The sequence below is a fragment of the Myiozetetes cayanensis genome, unplaced genomic scaffold, assembly GCF_022539395.1.
Source record: "Myiozetetes cayanensis isolate MyiCay16 unplaced genomic scaffold, myiCay2020 scf5-8, whole genome shotgun sequence".
In the NCBI taxonomy this organism is placed as follows: domain Eukaryota; kingdom Metazoa; phylum Chordata; class Aves; order Passeriformes; family Tyrannidae; genus Myiozetetes; species Myiozetetes cayanensis.
The window spans coordinates 15,996,884-16,012,580 of NW_026087742.1; the positions used below are offsets into that span (position 1 = coordinate 15,996,884).

At 43.4% G+C, this 15,697-nt stretch overlaps 1 protein-coding gene across 9 annotated transcripts in view; it reads right to left on the reverse strand.

The window, feature by feature from the left end:
* Positions 1-15,697, reverse strand: part of POLD3 (DNA polymerase delta 3, accessory subunit) — a 32,930-nt gene that overhangs the window by 9,412 nt on the left and 7,821 nt on the right. For 7 of the 9 annotated variants that reach the window (XM_050334177.1, XM_050334178.1, XM_050334176.1 and 4 more), the window contains 7 exons: positions 14,964-15,066; positions 11,986-12,025; positions 10,436-10,568; positions 7,522-7,777; positions 6,220-6,292; positions 3,557-3,719; positions 2,232-2,344 (listed from right to left, as the gene is read on the reverse strand). In XM_050334177.1, coding sequence (XP_050190134.1) covers positions 2,232-2,344; positions 3,557-3,719; positions 6,220-6,292; positions 7,522-7,777; positions 10,436-10,568; positions 11,986-12,025; positions 14,964-15,065 — 880 coding nt within the window. In that variant the 5' untranslated portion in view covers position 15,066. Of the gene's footprint in view, positions 1-1,892; positions 1,986-2,219; positions 2,345-3,556; positions 3,720-6,219; positions 6,293-7,521; positions 7,778-10,435; positions 10,569-11,985; positions 12,026-14,963; positions 15,067-15,697 lie in introns of all 9 variants that reach the window. The other 2 variants (XM_050334180.1, XM_050334179.1) reach the window with 2 other exon arrangements.

Here is a 15,697-nt window from a genome sequence, read left to right on the forward strand (position 1 = left end):
GTTTGGGTTGGAAGGGACCTGAAAGATCATCTCATTCCACCCCCTGCCATGGGTAGGGACACCTTCCACTAGATCAGGTTGCTCCAAGCCCTGTCCAACGTGGCCTTGAACACTTCCAGGGATGGGGCAGCCACAGCTTCTCTGGGCAGCCTGTGCCAGGGCCTCCCCACCCTCACAGGGAAGAATTTCTTCCCAATATCCCATCTAACCCTGCCCTCTGGCAGTCTGAAGCCATCCCCCTTGTCCTATCACTCCAGGCCCCTTTAAAGTCTCTTTCCATCTTTCTTGCAGGCTCCTTTCAGGTCCTGGAAGGCTGCAATTACATATATGTATATTATTATTTTTTAAATCATTTGTTTCATCCAACTCACATTCTTGAATACTGAACGTAATATTACCAGTTTGGATTCATTATGAATATTCCAAAGAATTCCAATCTACCTTCTTTCATCCAGTTGGATTTAGAAGGGCAAGCAGCAGGACCAAAGGGCCGAGCTCTCTCAGTTTTCACTTTCCCTTTTGCAAGGGACAATGTGAGGGATTTCCATATTTGTATATATGTGTTGTAATTTGCATAAATTTACAATTCTAATGCACAACACAAAGAAATAAAGAGGAGGAGCAACAGCAGTGACAAAACAACCTCTCTAGTGCCTGACCAGCCTCTGGGAGAAGAACCTTTTCCTGATATCCAGCCTAACCCTCTCCTGACACAGCTCCAGCCATTCCCTCGGGTCCTGTCACTGGTCACAGAGAGAATAAACAAAAACCATGGAATAAGTGAGACCACACATACAAAAGCATTAACTGTTCAGCACATGTTATGGTCCCACAGGTATTCTACAGGAGAGCAGAGAGTTCTAATATTCCAAAATCCTGCCTGCTCCCACCCACTCTCTCTCGCTGAGAGATTCCAGCCCAGCAAGGACAGGCTGATTTCGATCTTCCCTCTTCAGAGCTAAACAACGCAGTAGGTGAGTGATGAGGAAATGGAAAGGCAAACCTCTAAAGAAACAAATACCAGAGTGTGGACATGTATGCATTTTTTTATAGACAAACAAGAAGCTTCACACAGGAATGGGATGAAATTAAGGCTGACCATGAAGAACAACTTCCCGAGAGATTTATCATCCTGTGGAATAGTCTAAGGAGAGAGAGGTGATGACAAAGTTCGCTTGAAATTATGCTGGGTAGAGGAGAAACTATGAAAACAGGCCCAAACGTGGCATGGAGACTGCAGAGATACCCAACAGGAGCCTCCTCTCTCACTTGTATTGCAGATTCTCATGATTTTCCAGTTGTTTCCAATGTGGCAGCTGCACTAAATGAAGAATCAGCTCCAGCTCTCCTGCTCCCCCTCCTCCTGCTCCTCCCTCACCTCCTCCTCCCCCTCCTCACCAATACAACCCATTTGCTGTTTCACCTTCATATACTGGAGCTCTATACCAAACTGGTGGTTTCAATTATTTGCCCATAATGATCCCCAAATTCTTTCCCTGATCAGCTTGTTGGATGCCAGTTCCATCTCACACATACTCCGGAGCTCAATCCCCACTTATTTTCCAGTTATCTGTATTGAACGGCATTTGACACCTCAATTATCCAAATTCTTTGGAATCCAGCCCTGCTGTTCCTTATTATAAGCCCAAATCCCAAGATGTTCCGGGCACCAACTCCTGTCAAAGCCAACAGCCACTGAGGAGACGCCAAGTCGCATCAGATACAGCTCAACTGCTCTGCCTCCAGTTTCTCTATTATCTAGTTTTTGAGGTTTTTTTAGGAAGTCTTGCTTCCAACACCATCTTCCAAACAATTTCTATAAATAGACAGAATAATGATACTAAAAGTGACCCCGGAAGGAGGCGAAGGTCACTTTGTGAGTGTTTACTCACCATATAAACTGGTTATGACCAGTCCTATGATTCTGGAAGGCATCGTATCTTTCACAAGAGATTTGGGAACCTCTTTCTCACATGTCCATATGACTGGTAGCACACTTGGGGAGGAGACAGCCAGGTCTGAGCTAAGCTAAAACAAAGACTGAGGCATCTCAACTCTATGGCCAAGTGCTTGCAGCACAAAGATAAACAGAGAGCTCAAGCTAAAGCCATTTCCATGGTCTTTAGTCCTCTAAACTATTCCCTCTATCGCTGACCAACAGTCTTGGATAGTCATGTTGTGGAAATCAGGCCCCTGACCTACATGACTGGCTTGTTTACAGATCTTTTTACCTTCCTCATCGCTGCTGTCAGACTCAAGTTGTTTGATTCGCTTCCTCTTTCTCTTCGTGTTCTCAGGATCTCTTTCCTCCTCGTTATCCGACCTGTCCACACGCTTCATTTTACTGCCACAAAACGGGGAAAAAAAGGGAAGGAACACCTGTTATCTCTTATGTGTGCACAAAAGCATCATGTGTCTTTGGATTCCTTATGGAAGGAACTCAAATACCTCTGTACCTCCTAAAAACATGAGCTGAACTATACACTGCCCTGCACAATCAGTGCACCACCATTTCCAAGCCTCTCATCCCAACCCATATCCAGCTCTCCAAAACAAGGAAGGTTTATTTAGCCCCTCTGCAGTTCAGCCCAGTACCTCACCTCGCCTGGCCACGGCACCAGCCTATTTCTGATCTTGTCTCTTTAGCTCAGGCTCCCGATGTCCCCAAAAGCATCACTCAGAAGCTCTTTTGACAGACTGCTTGCCACTGACTGACTATGAAGTAGTGTCTCAGAATCCTGGAGCCATTTTTAAAGACTACTGGAAAAATAAAATAGCTTCTTTCTTTTTAATGTTGGCGAGACACGTCAGACCAACAAGCCTGGAGGCTACAGGCCCACGTATCCTCAAAGAGCTGGGACAGCCCCAGTGGCCTTCCCAAATCCACGCTGCCAACACCTCCGGGTCCTTGGCTTTTTGCACAAGACTATCAATAAGACAAGCAGTTAGTGCTCAGTGTGATGGTGGGCTGGGTGGTGTGCTTACCTATTTAGTAAGAAATGGATTGAGACCACCAATTAATTACTCATAGGCCACCAGAGAGCCATCAGACTTAGTGATTCCTTGTCTCTGTCAGTTTGGGTTGGATTACACACAAAGGGCTGAACTTAAAATTTACCTGGAGCCTCAGCCCAAAGTAAACCAGGGGCACTGAAAGCAGCAGTGCATTAGCTATGGGAACCAACAAGCAGAACTTTGTGTGCTGGAAGCTGTGTACATATAAGCTTGGGAATATACCACCTTCCCTGCAGGACAGGTGCTCCTGCCAGCCCTCAGGTCTATCCTAAGTCCGCTCACAGTGTGAGGTTGTCTCATGGAAAGCCACCCCCTTCCACTGAAGACAACCTGGACCATGTCTCTTCTCACATGTAACGGCCCTGAGGCACCCACAGCACCAAGGGAAAAGGAGTTCTCGGAGAAATAATTTTAGCCAGGTTTAATGCAATTTAGCAGCTGGAAACAGGAGGTAAGCCAACATTGTAAAACCAGACAGCTCCACACAGACTATCAACAAGCAGGTTCACAGGTGACAGGGACCCTCAAAGCCATGACCTACCTTTTTCTGTCCTTTTGTTGAATTCTAGCAGACTCTGTTCTCTTCCCAGGTTTCTCTACTATAGGATTAGGGGATGACTCTTGTTCTGCCACAGCAACCGAAGGCTTGACTACTTCTTTCTCCTCCTTTGGCTGCTCAGGCACAGGGCTGACTTTGAGTTTATCTGCGAATAAACCATTCAAAAAGAACAAACACTGAGCATTCAGTATGAATGACAACTTATAGGGGAACTGGCTGGCTCTGTGCACCAAGAATACACAAAACACTCCAGATGATGTATTTAGGGATCTAGACTGCACTGGGGATTTAGCAATCCCCAATTTAGATTAGGGATCTAGATTGGCCAAGCTATGTCATACATGGAAAGAAGTGGGCATGATTAAATTTCCACCTGTTTTCCCATGGTTCTGCTGTTCCTGATGTCAAGCCACCGGTACTGCAGCAGTGGAAACTCTGTGGAAGAGGGCTGGGAGGCAGTGGCAGAAGCCCTTATAGTCCCCAGGTGCCAAGGCACTGCAGAAGGATTGGGAGCCCCTCTTCTAGACACGCCTTTGACACAACACTACATCCATTTTTAGACTCAGTTTATCCCTTCTGAATTTGACTTTTAGTTAAGCACAAACCTGCCCAGAAACAGGAGAATTAGGACCAATGAAGAGAACGAGAGGTGTGTGCAGTCTCCTTGCATAATATTAGAACCCATGATTAGTATTTTCAGTAGTACACCAGCTTGTTGTCCCACCCCAATACCAACATGACCAACAATCTCAGAATGGTTTGGGTTGGAAGGGACCTTAAAGATCCTCTTGGCAGAGAGGTTGAAATCAGCCTCTTTTATCTACACAGCACCACATACGAGGACAATTCTGCTTCAACAGGCTTCACTTAGTACCAGAGAAGAGACAGCAGGGGGGAGCAGACAGCAAAATAATGTATTTATCAATATAACCACCTAATGACAGTCTGTGAGCTTCATCCAGCAGCTTTCCACACTCCCACAAAAAGAGGGGAGCAGGTGAGACAGAAACCTCTGTTATCCCAAGCATGAGATGCCCAAGAAAAGGAGAAAATATTGAGCAGTGACATCAACTAGACCATCAGTAGGGTCAGAGGCTGCCGGGAGGGTCACGACTCCATTTCCAAACACTGCATTCTGGCAGTGCTTGGAAAACACTTGCTGCTTCCTGGAGCAAGGGGAAGCATCTCCTACACCAGCACCTGAATGACAGTTCTTGTCTATGATGAACAGCAGAAAGCCCAAGCACCCTATCACTGGTAACTCAGGACTTTCTGGCAATGGTGGAATCTTCGAAGCCAGGAGAGACGTACGCGTAGGGAATAAATCTTCCTCCTGGAATCCCCCTCTCTCTTCTATGCACATAATCATTTCCAGTTCTGCTCAGTTTGCTCCTTCCCTGTTCCCACCTCAAAGTTTTCTTGATGTGCTCCAGGACAGGACTCAGCAGAGAAGGGAACCCCTTTGAAAATTTTGGAAATGCATGCAACAAGAATTCCCCGCCTGCACTGGGTTACTTTTACCATGCCATTCCAACTGATTGGGTTTTCAGCACATGAACTTTGGTCTAGGGTTCTTCTAAGACCTTCAGAATTTACTCTGGTTAACTGTGGTGACTGTCCTTAGGCTGAGTGTCCTCAACTCCTGCAGGTTCACCAAAACAGGGACTCAAAGATCCCCAACAGGGCTTTGCCTTGTGTGCTCAGTGCTGGAACTGTCACCTGAAAACTCTGTCAGATGCCTGTTAGAAAGTTAACTTTGTTGTTTACTCTCTTCCAAAATTCTTCTTTGAAGCCTCCTGTACTCACTGTTGTAAGGGAATCTTTGAAGAAGGTCCTACAGTCCTTTTCCAACATCAATTTAAAAGCATCAGCATATTTTCTTTAGAATTGGACAATTCAGAAGGGACCTCCAGAGGCCACCTAGTCCAAAGCTCAGCTCAAAGGGGAAGGCCACCCTTCATTTTTACTCTCCAGTTATTAGTCCTTCAGTTTTTAGGAAAAAAATTAACCCAAAAACTAACTATGGACTCCTCAGTGCTGTGTGATGAAAAGCAAGCACTGTTAACATGCCCTGCAAAACAGGTTTTGGCAAATATCTCCCCACTAGTTGATCTTCCAGCCAGGAGTACTCACTTTAAATCAGATTTCTTCTGCACTAAAAAATCGTTCCTGGGTTAGTCTGCACAAATATGTCATTTTAATTGATCTCCATCCAGCAAGCTTTTTGTCTGAAAAACTCTACTGAAAACTCTTAATTTTTGTCCTTAAGAGCTGCATGCCAAAACATTAACCCCTTTAAGGCCAAAAGAGCAGAAGAATAGCATGGAAGACTATTGGGAAAGAGGGGATATAAAGAAAATCCAATGAGTTTGGCAGGGGAGGATTGAAAGGAAGAGTTCTGCTCTTTTCTATATGCCTCCCATTACAGCTCTATAACAAAACACCTGATTCCACTGAATATTTTTTACTTGTTACCCAGCTTAAATAAAATATATACATAATTTAAAAAAAAGAGATAAAGAGATTTCCCAGAACCATCAGAGGGTTTTTTTTTGTTTGTTTGGTGGTTTTTGTTTTTTTTGTTTGTTTGTTTTTTTAACACCAGGCTGTTCCCTGACCATCTCTGAAAACAGAAGAGCACTTACTCATAGCAGCTTTCCCAAAGAAGTTGTTGATGATGTTGTTTTTTGTTGGTGGTTTGCTGCTTGCTGTGGAGACCTAGGAGCAAACAGAGGAGTAACCACAGGAATTGTTCACAGCCCTCAAATGCACAGAACTGCTTCTGGACAAGCAAAATAAATAGGTATGATTTGTTCACCAGTGCCTTAGATTTTAGCATTTAGGAGAATTTGAAGATACTTGTTAGATACTACAGACATCAAAGGGGTGAGAGTGAGTTACTAAGGACTCCTTAGCCAGGCCCTCAAATCTAACTTGGGGCACATTCCCACCTCATGGTGTTGCTGAAATAAATGCTTGGGACTTGGGTCAGTTCCCAGGAAAGAACTGCTCTTTTTGCAAACTATCAGTGCCTGAATTCACAGCAACAGAGGAAAGAACATGGACTGACCACACCAGGAAGGTTTTATCCAGCTCCTCTGGCATGTAGGCTGTTTGCAAAGGAGTATCACTGCTCTCTTCCATCAGTACAGCCACCATCCAAGTGAAAAATCACACACACACACAAACCCAGGAAGCGTGGCCTCCTCACCCCAATAATTCCCATGCAAATAAAAGGCAACCAGACACTAAAGTTCCCAAAACACACATATTTCACCAGTTCTAAATTCACTGTAAAAATCAGAAAAAGGAACCAAAATGTACTCAGCTGTTATAAAAAAGCCAAACCATACACAGGGAACGTTACCATTTTAACACTCATTTTTCTGGCCAAATAGCTTTAAAAACAATTCTACTAATTAAAATTAAAATGTAATCCTATCCTGGAAAAACAGCAGTGGAGAAGATAAACAATTTAGTCTTGCACAGGTCAAGTTCTGAGACTTCCCTCGCAGCCTAAGTTTAAACACCTTGATACTTTTAAGACCTGAGCCTTCTCACATTTCACTTATTGCTCAAAACAAATCCTTTTAAGCACAATGGGGAGAGCAAGATCCTCAACTGGTTTATACATTGGGATAGCTGGAGACAACGGAATAATTGTCTCCATAAGGCAGCTATGCTGGTTTATACTCACCGGAGATTCGGCTCAAGAGGGAATGTCAAAATTACGGCAAATACACTTTTGAGGAGAGATCAAGAGTGTGGCATGAGGTATTTTTGCCCAAGGTGACTGCACATAGTTAAACACTTTCAGAGGGTCACTGAGCATTCCCAGTGGGATGTGAGTTTAGCAGGAGGAGCAGCACAAGGCGGTTGAGGTTACTGACGTGGTGTAAAAGCGGCTCATTAAAGCCATCAACCCAGGGGGGTCTGAGGTAACTTACACCTGGGGCCTCTGCTTTGGTCTCCTTATTTGTGTCCTGGGGTTTGGAAGCTGCTTTGGCTGCAAACATTCCCATGATCCCTTTGTGCTGCTGCGAGGGTTGTTTGGTAGCCGGCGGCCCGTGGCCATTGACGGCAGGAGCGCTGGGAGCATCCGTGTCATTTTCCCTCTGAGAACTGCCCTGCAGGGACGTCTGTGCTCTGGGAATGTCAGGCGGCATCCTGCGGACTGCGGCGTCACAGTGGATGGCGCTGAACCTGGGTGATGGAGGGAAAAATGTAATTAGCCTTTTCAACTCACGAGTTTTCAGCTCGTTTTTCCCCCTGTTTCTCCGGTGCTACGTTCTCCTGTTATGGAAAAAAGAGCAGTTTAATCTGTGTATGGGACAAGAAAGAAAGGCTGGCACAGAACAAGAGACCTCTGATGAAAAGATCAGCTGGACCTGTCAGCAGGAGGCAGAGCACTCCCATGCTAAACAAGTTGTTCAGCTTTCCTGGGGGAAAAGGACCTTCTCCATACCCAGGGTGGAAAGAGAGCAAGCTGCATTTTATTCCTAAATGGGTTAGAGTTTGTGGGATAAGTTGTATGGCTGTGTGAGGATCTGAAACATTTACAGCCTTCAGATGCTCTGAGAGAGGCCACAATGGCTGCAACTTCCCAGGTAAGTAAAACACAACTAAAACTGAATGAAGCACAGAGGATATTCTGACTTAACTATATAAAGTCATTTCCATGTGATCCCTGCTAGACAGAGGTGCAACTCAGCTTATAATAATTGATTGCCTGGGGATATGGAGATACAAGAACCAAATGACATGCTTGCAGTAACAGCACAACTCACTGACAGTCAGGAATAGCAGTTCCCAAAAATAACTGAACTCTGCTCCCCACTGTGCAAATCACAGGCAACGCTTTCCAGATTTCCCACAGAAATGCCACAAAAGAGCCCAGGCTCACACCTCCCAACCCACTGAATTACACAGCAGATTTCTATTTGCATAAGCAACAAACCAGTTCATTTCTGTGCCTCAGCACTGGGTGCTCACGTGCACAGGCCACTTCACTCAGATCAGGGTCTGTAATGCATTAAAAAATCAACACCATCTCTACGGCATTCCCAGGCTGCAGCAGCAACCTCTTGACATTCAAACCTTTAAAGGAAGGAAAAGAGACATTGAAGGAAAATATTCCTGCTCTCCTTTATACTTTTAACAGGGTTAATATGGCTCTCAGGACAGCTTGTGCTCCAAATCCAAACACCATCAAGCCTCCAGAATATAAATAATATTGTCAGCACCCTTCCAGGTTACAAATAATATTGTCAATAATATCGACTGTGCAGCAGAGCTCAGCTAAACTTCCCGTATTCCAAACGAGCTTGCCTTGATGCTGCTGTGTTACTATAGCTTATGGGTTTGACTCAAAATTCACTAGAAAATCACTGAAAATACAAGCAATGCTTGGACTATGCTCTGCCAACAAGGAGCTGCTTCCACTTGGAAAGCTGATGATGGCAACAGGCACTAAATCCAGTTACTGATATCAATTAGTACATCTAGTTACCTCCACTGTCCCCACAGCAAAGCAAGTCCTCTAGAAACACAGAAGAGAATAAAGATCCTTGTCCTAGAGCTGGACTCACAGGGAGGCTCTGTTTGCTACAAACCTCATATAAAAACCTCTGGATTTTGCAGGTCCTGCAGGAATCTTTTCCCAAGTGCTTAAGACAATCCAGATAGTTGACAAGCGAGACAGAACATGGTCAGTTGAATTTAGTTCAGCCAGGTCACAAATAAAGAAGCTGAATTTTTCTTAAGTTTGCTTAGGAAATTCTACTCCAAAGCCAGACAGGGCTTTACACCCAGGCTTTGGAGAGCTGTTTATCTAAATTGTCTAAACCTTCTGGATGTACAAATCCCAAATGCAGACTCCTCCAAGGCACAAGTATCACTAAACTGGGGTGTCTGAGAATAAACAGAGTGGAACGAGGCAAGTGCTGCCAAATCTCTGGCACATGGCTCCATTGACAGGGGGTTTTCCAGCACCTTGCAGGTCATTGCCTCTCATGCCCCAAACAGCTTCTAGAACAATATTTTCTCAGCCACTCTCTTGTCAACACATTGCAGACAGCTATGTTTGTCCTTTCAAATTCTATACTCTTCCTATGACACAGCATTCAGGCATCCCCCTTTTAAACCAGATTGGTCATGGCACTGTACATCCCCATGACTTCAAGCTGAAGCTGTCATGGTGGGAACAACATATAAATGAAAAGTTACAGCTGCCAGGGACTGCTCAGGAGGGGAGACAGTGACTCCTGGAGACTGCAGTCCTTCCCAATTCTTCTCTAGTTCAGCCACGAAGGACACTTGAGCTGCCTGGGCTGTTTTGTGTGCTCCTCCTACGCATCAGACTCTAAGAGATCACAGAATACTCTGGGTTGGAAGGGACCCACAAGGATCAAAGCTCAGCTCTTGGGGAATGAGTTCCTGTAAGACATCTTTGGAGAGGTGGATGAAAACACAGTTCCACAAAACAGAAAGCAAACTCATGTTTGCTGAGCACATCACTCATGGTTTTCTAAGTCTGTTTTGATTTACTTTTCCTGTGTGACTGAGAGCTGGATTAAAATGGTCATGATTAAGTGTGACCTGGAAATGAAAAAGAAGTTTCTAGCCATCAGAGGAGAAAGGTACTGGAACAGTAACCAGCAAGCGAACCAACTGTAACCTGGAAATAGCTCAGTTTACAAAACAGTCACCTATGTACTGTTTGGGGATTGGTCTGGCATGATTTGAGAAGGATATCTTTTTTTAGCTTTCTAGAAGTCCAGACCTATCTGGTAAGCAGTGACTGAAGAACAACACCAGTCCGGAATCACGGGGTTTAGGAAGAAAAAGCAAGATGGGACTCACTTGCTGCAGTTGTGCAGGTTTGTTTTGACAATGTCATAGTCAGTGTTGTAGAGTGGGGAGCTGTCCTTGAGCAAGGCCTTCTGAATGCTGTACACATGCACACTCGCAATCGTGGACAGCTTAGACTTCATTGCTGGGGGGAAAAGAGAGAAAAAAAGTCCTCTGTTAGCACAGCCTTTGGGATGGAGCAAGACTGACAGACTTTCTGAATATAAAAAGGTCTAGCTGCACCTCCCCCCAACACTCACTAATCAAGAATTCAGGGTAACATACTCCACAAGCCTGTCACGTTTTCCACTACACACTCTTGGTTCTTGCGCAACTGAAATAAGAGTGATCTCTGTGTTTACCTTCAAAATATACACTGTTTGGGATCCAGAATATCTGTGTGAGTACCTAAAGCTAAGGAGGAGTGTAGATGGTCATAGCTCTGCTGGAATTGTGCCATTAGTGCAGTGTCACAGTGTCATCCCTAGAAGAGTGCTGGAATCAAAATTTTATTTCTTTTATGCTATTTAGACTGTAATCCCCTTGAGACAAAGGCTGTTTTTTAGGAATTCTTTGTTCACTGCTTATATTGTTCTTTCCACAGAGTCCTGGTCTGAGGCTGAGCTTCGAGGCACTGTAAAAATACACACAGTAATCATTTCTTGGGGCTGGCCCTGAACTATGCAGCTCCCTCAAAAATCCCAGCCTTTTCCAAATACAAGTCATACCTTTTGCCTGCCTTCCAATAAAAGAAAACCATGAGCAACCCGTTCCTCCACACCAAAACAGAGTGTTACAGAACACACACAACTCAACAAACATGACAGGTAGTAGTGTTTGACAATCTCCTACCCTTCAGCTTTAGCTAGAAACCCACTTCAGATTTCCAGAAGGAAAAGAACTCGTCTTTCAAACAAGGTGACATCATTAGCACGGATATTTAAGGTCACAAATGCCACAGTGTATCCTCAAACGCCAAAGATGTCATCTGAAAGCAATGAAGGGCCTGAAGTTGTGTTTCAATTGCTATGGGTAAAGTTTCATCAGCAGGACCAGATTCCGGAAAGATGGTGAGGCAACTGCTAGGACATGGAACAATGTTACAATGGTGGGTTTTTTCAACTTTTACTGTGAAAGTTAATACAAAAGTGAGGTAAATGTCCCAGGAGAACATTCTAACAACCACAGGACTTGGGGCAAAGACTGCAATTGCATTAAACCAATAGCCAGAATTAGCATTCTTGGGGCCCTGAAGACTCACAATTATTCTGAGACACTACTTGGGTATTGCTGTCTTTAGGGACAGTCAGAGGAAAAGAATCACTGACAAAATGTTCGGCATCTAATAAAAAAATCGCAAGATCAAATCACAACCCTGAAGGTACTCAGCTGTTGGCTCAGACACTCCAAGTTCTGAGAAAAAGTTGGTACAAAAAGTACACACCTGACCCCAAGAGCCTGGCTGGGCACTGACGTGCAGATGGCAAGTTCTGAGCTTTGCTCATTTTGCTGTTCTTTCAAAGAAAAAAGTTAAATCCACGTCATTTTCACAATTTTCTTACCTTCCAGTTTATCCTCCCTCACTACTGCAACCTTGTGGCACTGGAAAAAATTAAACACATGGCAATCTTAAAATTCCAAAATATCTGCTGTGTGCAAGACTAATATTTTCAGTTATAAGAAAGTCTAGTGATTATTTGTGCAGCTTCACAGCTGCAAAGAACACTGCCTTTAAAAACTCATCAGCCACTAGTTTTTAAAGCTCTGTCATCCCACTTTTCAGTTTTACAGATCACCGGATCCCTAAAGAAAGGTTTTGTACTCCACTCAAGACACTGGGAGATGAGACGCAGATGAAACCAAACCTAAACACCTGTGCAGCAGAGGAAAAGCAAATTAAGAACAGCCAGAAATCTGCCTCACCAGCCCACACCACCCCTGGATATCTGGATTGCCAGGACACTTCAATCCACCAATCGGTAATCCAGGCATGGCACCAGAGAAGCTAAACAACATGAAAAATTAAGCATTAATTTCATTAAATTTACATCTAACCTAACCTAAATATCTAAGCTAAATTTAATTAAAAAGCCAGGAAGGAATGTTTCTGGAAATGGACAGTCTTCAAGGTCTATAGCTGCTCCAGGACATTTACCAGACTGTGGTTAATACAGAGAGGATCCAGACTGGGGGAAACCCAACCACCATTAATTGTGTTTAACAGATACCACAAACCTGCTTGAAGTCAGGGAAAAACCTGTTAAACTCAGGCTATCAACGTGTTATCAACCTGCCCAGCTTTAAATAAATATATCCCATTAGACAGAACTAATGCAATAAATAATTACCACAGTCTTCTTTTAGGAATGGTGAATCTCAGGGTGCCCTGGTTTTTATTTGTATATTGGAAAGCAACACCAACAAACCTTTTCTTTTTTGTTCTACTAAATAATAAACTGCTTCACATGCACAAAATATTGCCTTTAAATGTCCAAATCTGCCTGAAATGGAAGGTAATTATTTACTGTACTAATTCTGTATGATGGAATATATTTATTTAAAGGTGCACAAGTAGCATCACATTGACAGACTAGGTTTAACAGGTTTTTCCCTGATTTCTTTTGGAATTAATAAGCCTCTTAGCTCGCCAGAGCTGGAAGTCAGGCAGGAAGACCTGCCTGAAGTTTTAGATGACATTCCTGAAAATCTGACAAGAAGCAATGAGAAAAAATCAATCCACTAAGCAGCAATTCTTTTGTTTAGTAAGACAAAACACTTCAAATACAAAATATTATTTTTCAATCAGTACTAAGACGTTGCTTTAATTAGCCAGCAAAAGAGTAAGTAAATAAAGACTAGGAGTCTTGGCCCCTCACCGTGGCTGATAAAAAGCAGCAAGGAAAGGGTATGCAGTGCTTAATGGGAATTATTTGTGAAGGAATTCTATCCCTCTCTCCCTTCAGGAATCCTGCAGCTGAATCCACAGCATTCCAGCTACACCTACTGCCAGCAGGCAGTAGTGCAGGGATACCAGCAGGCACAGGAATCCACCTGGAGCTTCCACAGCCCTTTCCTACCCAAAATTGACTCAGACTGAGGAACTTTGAACTCTTCCTGTGGGTTATTCCTAATCCTGGCATTGCTTCACCTCTGCCCCCAACACCTTCCTGCACCTGCAGCTCACCCTTCTTAAGAGGCACTGATAGTGCAGCATTCAAAAATAAGAGATTTAAAAACAAAGGGGGGAAAAGTGGCCTTTATGTGTTTATGGATCTAATGGAAGATTCCCTGCCCAAGGCACGGGGTTGCAATTAGATCATCTTTAAGGTCCCTCACAACCCACACCATCCTGTGATCCTATGAACTTGTTTAACAAATATACAAGCTCCTAAGAGAGAGTTAAAAATAATTATTTGCTGCTATTTCAGAAGTAATTTGTTTGTTTTAAATACATTATGGCAAATTTAAATGTAATAGTACAGGTTGACAACTCACTGGCCAGTTCTAGTGAGCCAAGAGACTTGTTATTTCCAAAAGAAATCAGCAAAAAACCTGTTAAACTTAGGCTATAAACATCACATTACCTCTGCAGCTTTAAATAAATATATTCCATCATACAGAATTAATGCAATAAATAATTACCTTCCATTTCAGGCAGATTTGGACATTTAAAGACAATATTTTATGCGTGTGGACCAGTTTATTATTTAGGACAACAAAAAAAGGTTTGTTGAGGATTTTTTCTACAAATAGAAACCCTGGGATTTATCATTCCTGAAAGAAAACTGTGGATCATATTGTAATAGATACTTGTGTATTTAAAAATACTTAGTGGGATGTCAAAGTCATTTTGTGTTTGGCTCTTCAATTCTTCTGTGAGCAAAGGGAAACAGGCACCTAATTTCCTCATCTTCTTTTAAAAACTTCTGGAGTACCTGTCTCAAGTTTTAGACAACATTCCTGGAAATCTCACAAGCAGCAATATGGAAAAACAAATATATTAAGCAGGAATTCCTTCCTTAATAATTTTTAAATTATCAAATACTGTTAATAAATTTATGTTTGTTCACCACGATTAAAAAGCTGCTTTAATTAACAAGACAACTTCACCTATTAATTTGTTGTTCTGTTATTATTCCATTCTAAATGAGTTCCAAGCTCTCTCTGCACTTCCACCCCACAGCAGATGCCAGGAAATGGATGAGTTGATCTCAGAAGAGTCCTTCCAGAAGGTTTTATAATCTCTGCTGCTCAATAGGAGTGATGAGAGAGATGACTGGTAACAGGATTTACGTAATTAATTAAGAACTCTGGTGTGTTATTCAGCACTGTATTCCCAAGCCATGGCCAACTGATTCTTCCTCCACATCACCTGCACACTGGGACAGAGACTGTGCCTTACTTTGCACCTGTCCAGAAGACCTATCTGGAAGTATCTTACTGGAAAAAGAGCAAGTTCAGATCCAAAGATCACAAAACAAGATGGAAAAGACACGAGAACAAAGAGCGCACAGACACTTTTGAGAAGTGAAACACTCACCACGTGTCCATTCTGGCGGAGGTCTCCTGCTACTAAGTAGGTGACATGAAGCTGAGCTCCTGAGTTCTCCTTCCGTTTCCTCTCCACATAATCATACAGCATCCTGCACAAAGAAACCACTGTTAATCACCCACAAAGGAAAGAGCCTGTAGCCACCACTTCCATGAAGGTTACATAAAAAAAAAGTAAAGCCACCCTGACATGGAAACTTTTCACATTTATTAACAAGCACAGTTATTTTACCCAGGATTAAATTAATCTTCCTGAGACACCTTCCTCCTTGGCCACTTTAGAGAATCTCAGTCCAACAACAAAAGGTTTGTTGAGCATTTAGTAGTTAGTTTCAGGTGGTCTCACATCCTCTGGGCAGCTTGTCCCAAAGTCTCTCCTCAAATAAGGCATTTCTGAGACCCCTGACTGAGAAACTGGTGACTTTTTGGTCCATAATCACATGACCAGGTGTGTACGTACAATCCCAGTTACATCCATGGACGGGGTCATCAGGAACAGCAGGGAAGAGTGGGATTAGGGAGGATTGAGCTGAGCCTCAAGATTTCAGCTCCCACTCACACCACTGACCTATGATGACTGTCCCATGTACCTGGGCAGAGACACTGCCATCCATAGGGACACTGCCTGGGAAAAATACTGGAATATCGTTACCACTACAGAGACAGACTGCAAGGACCACACTGTCACATCCAGCACAATCCCTAAAATAATTCCCTTGTGTC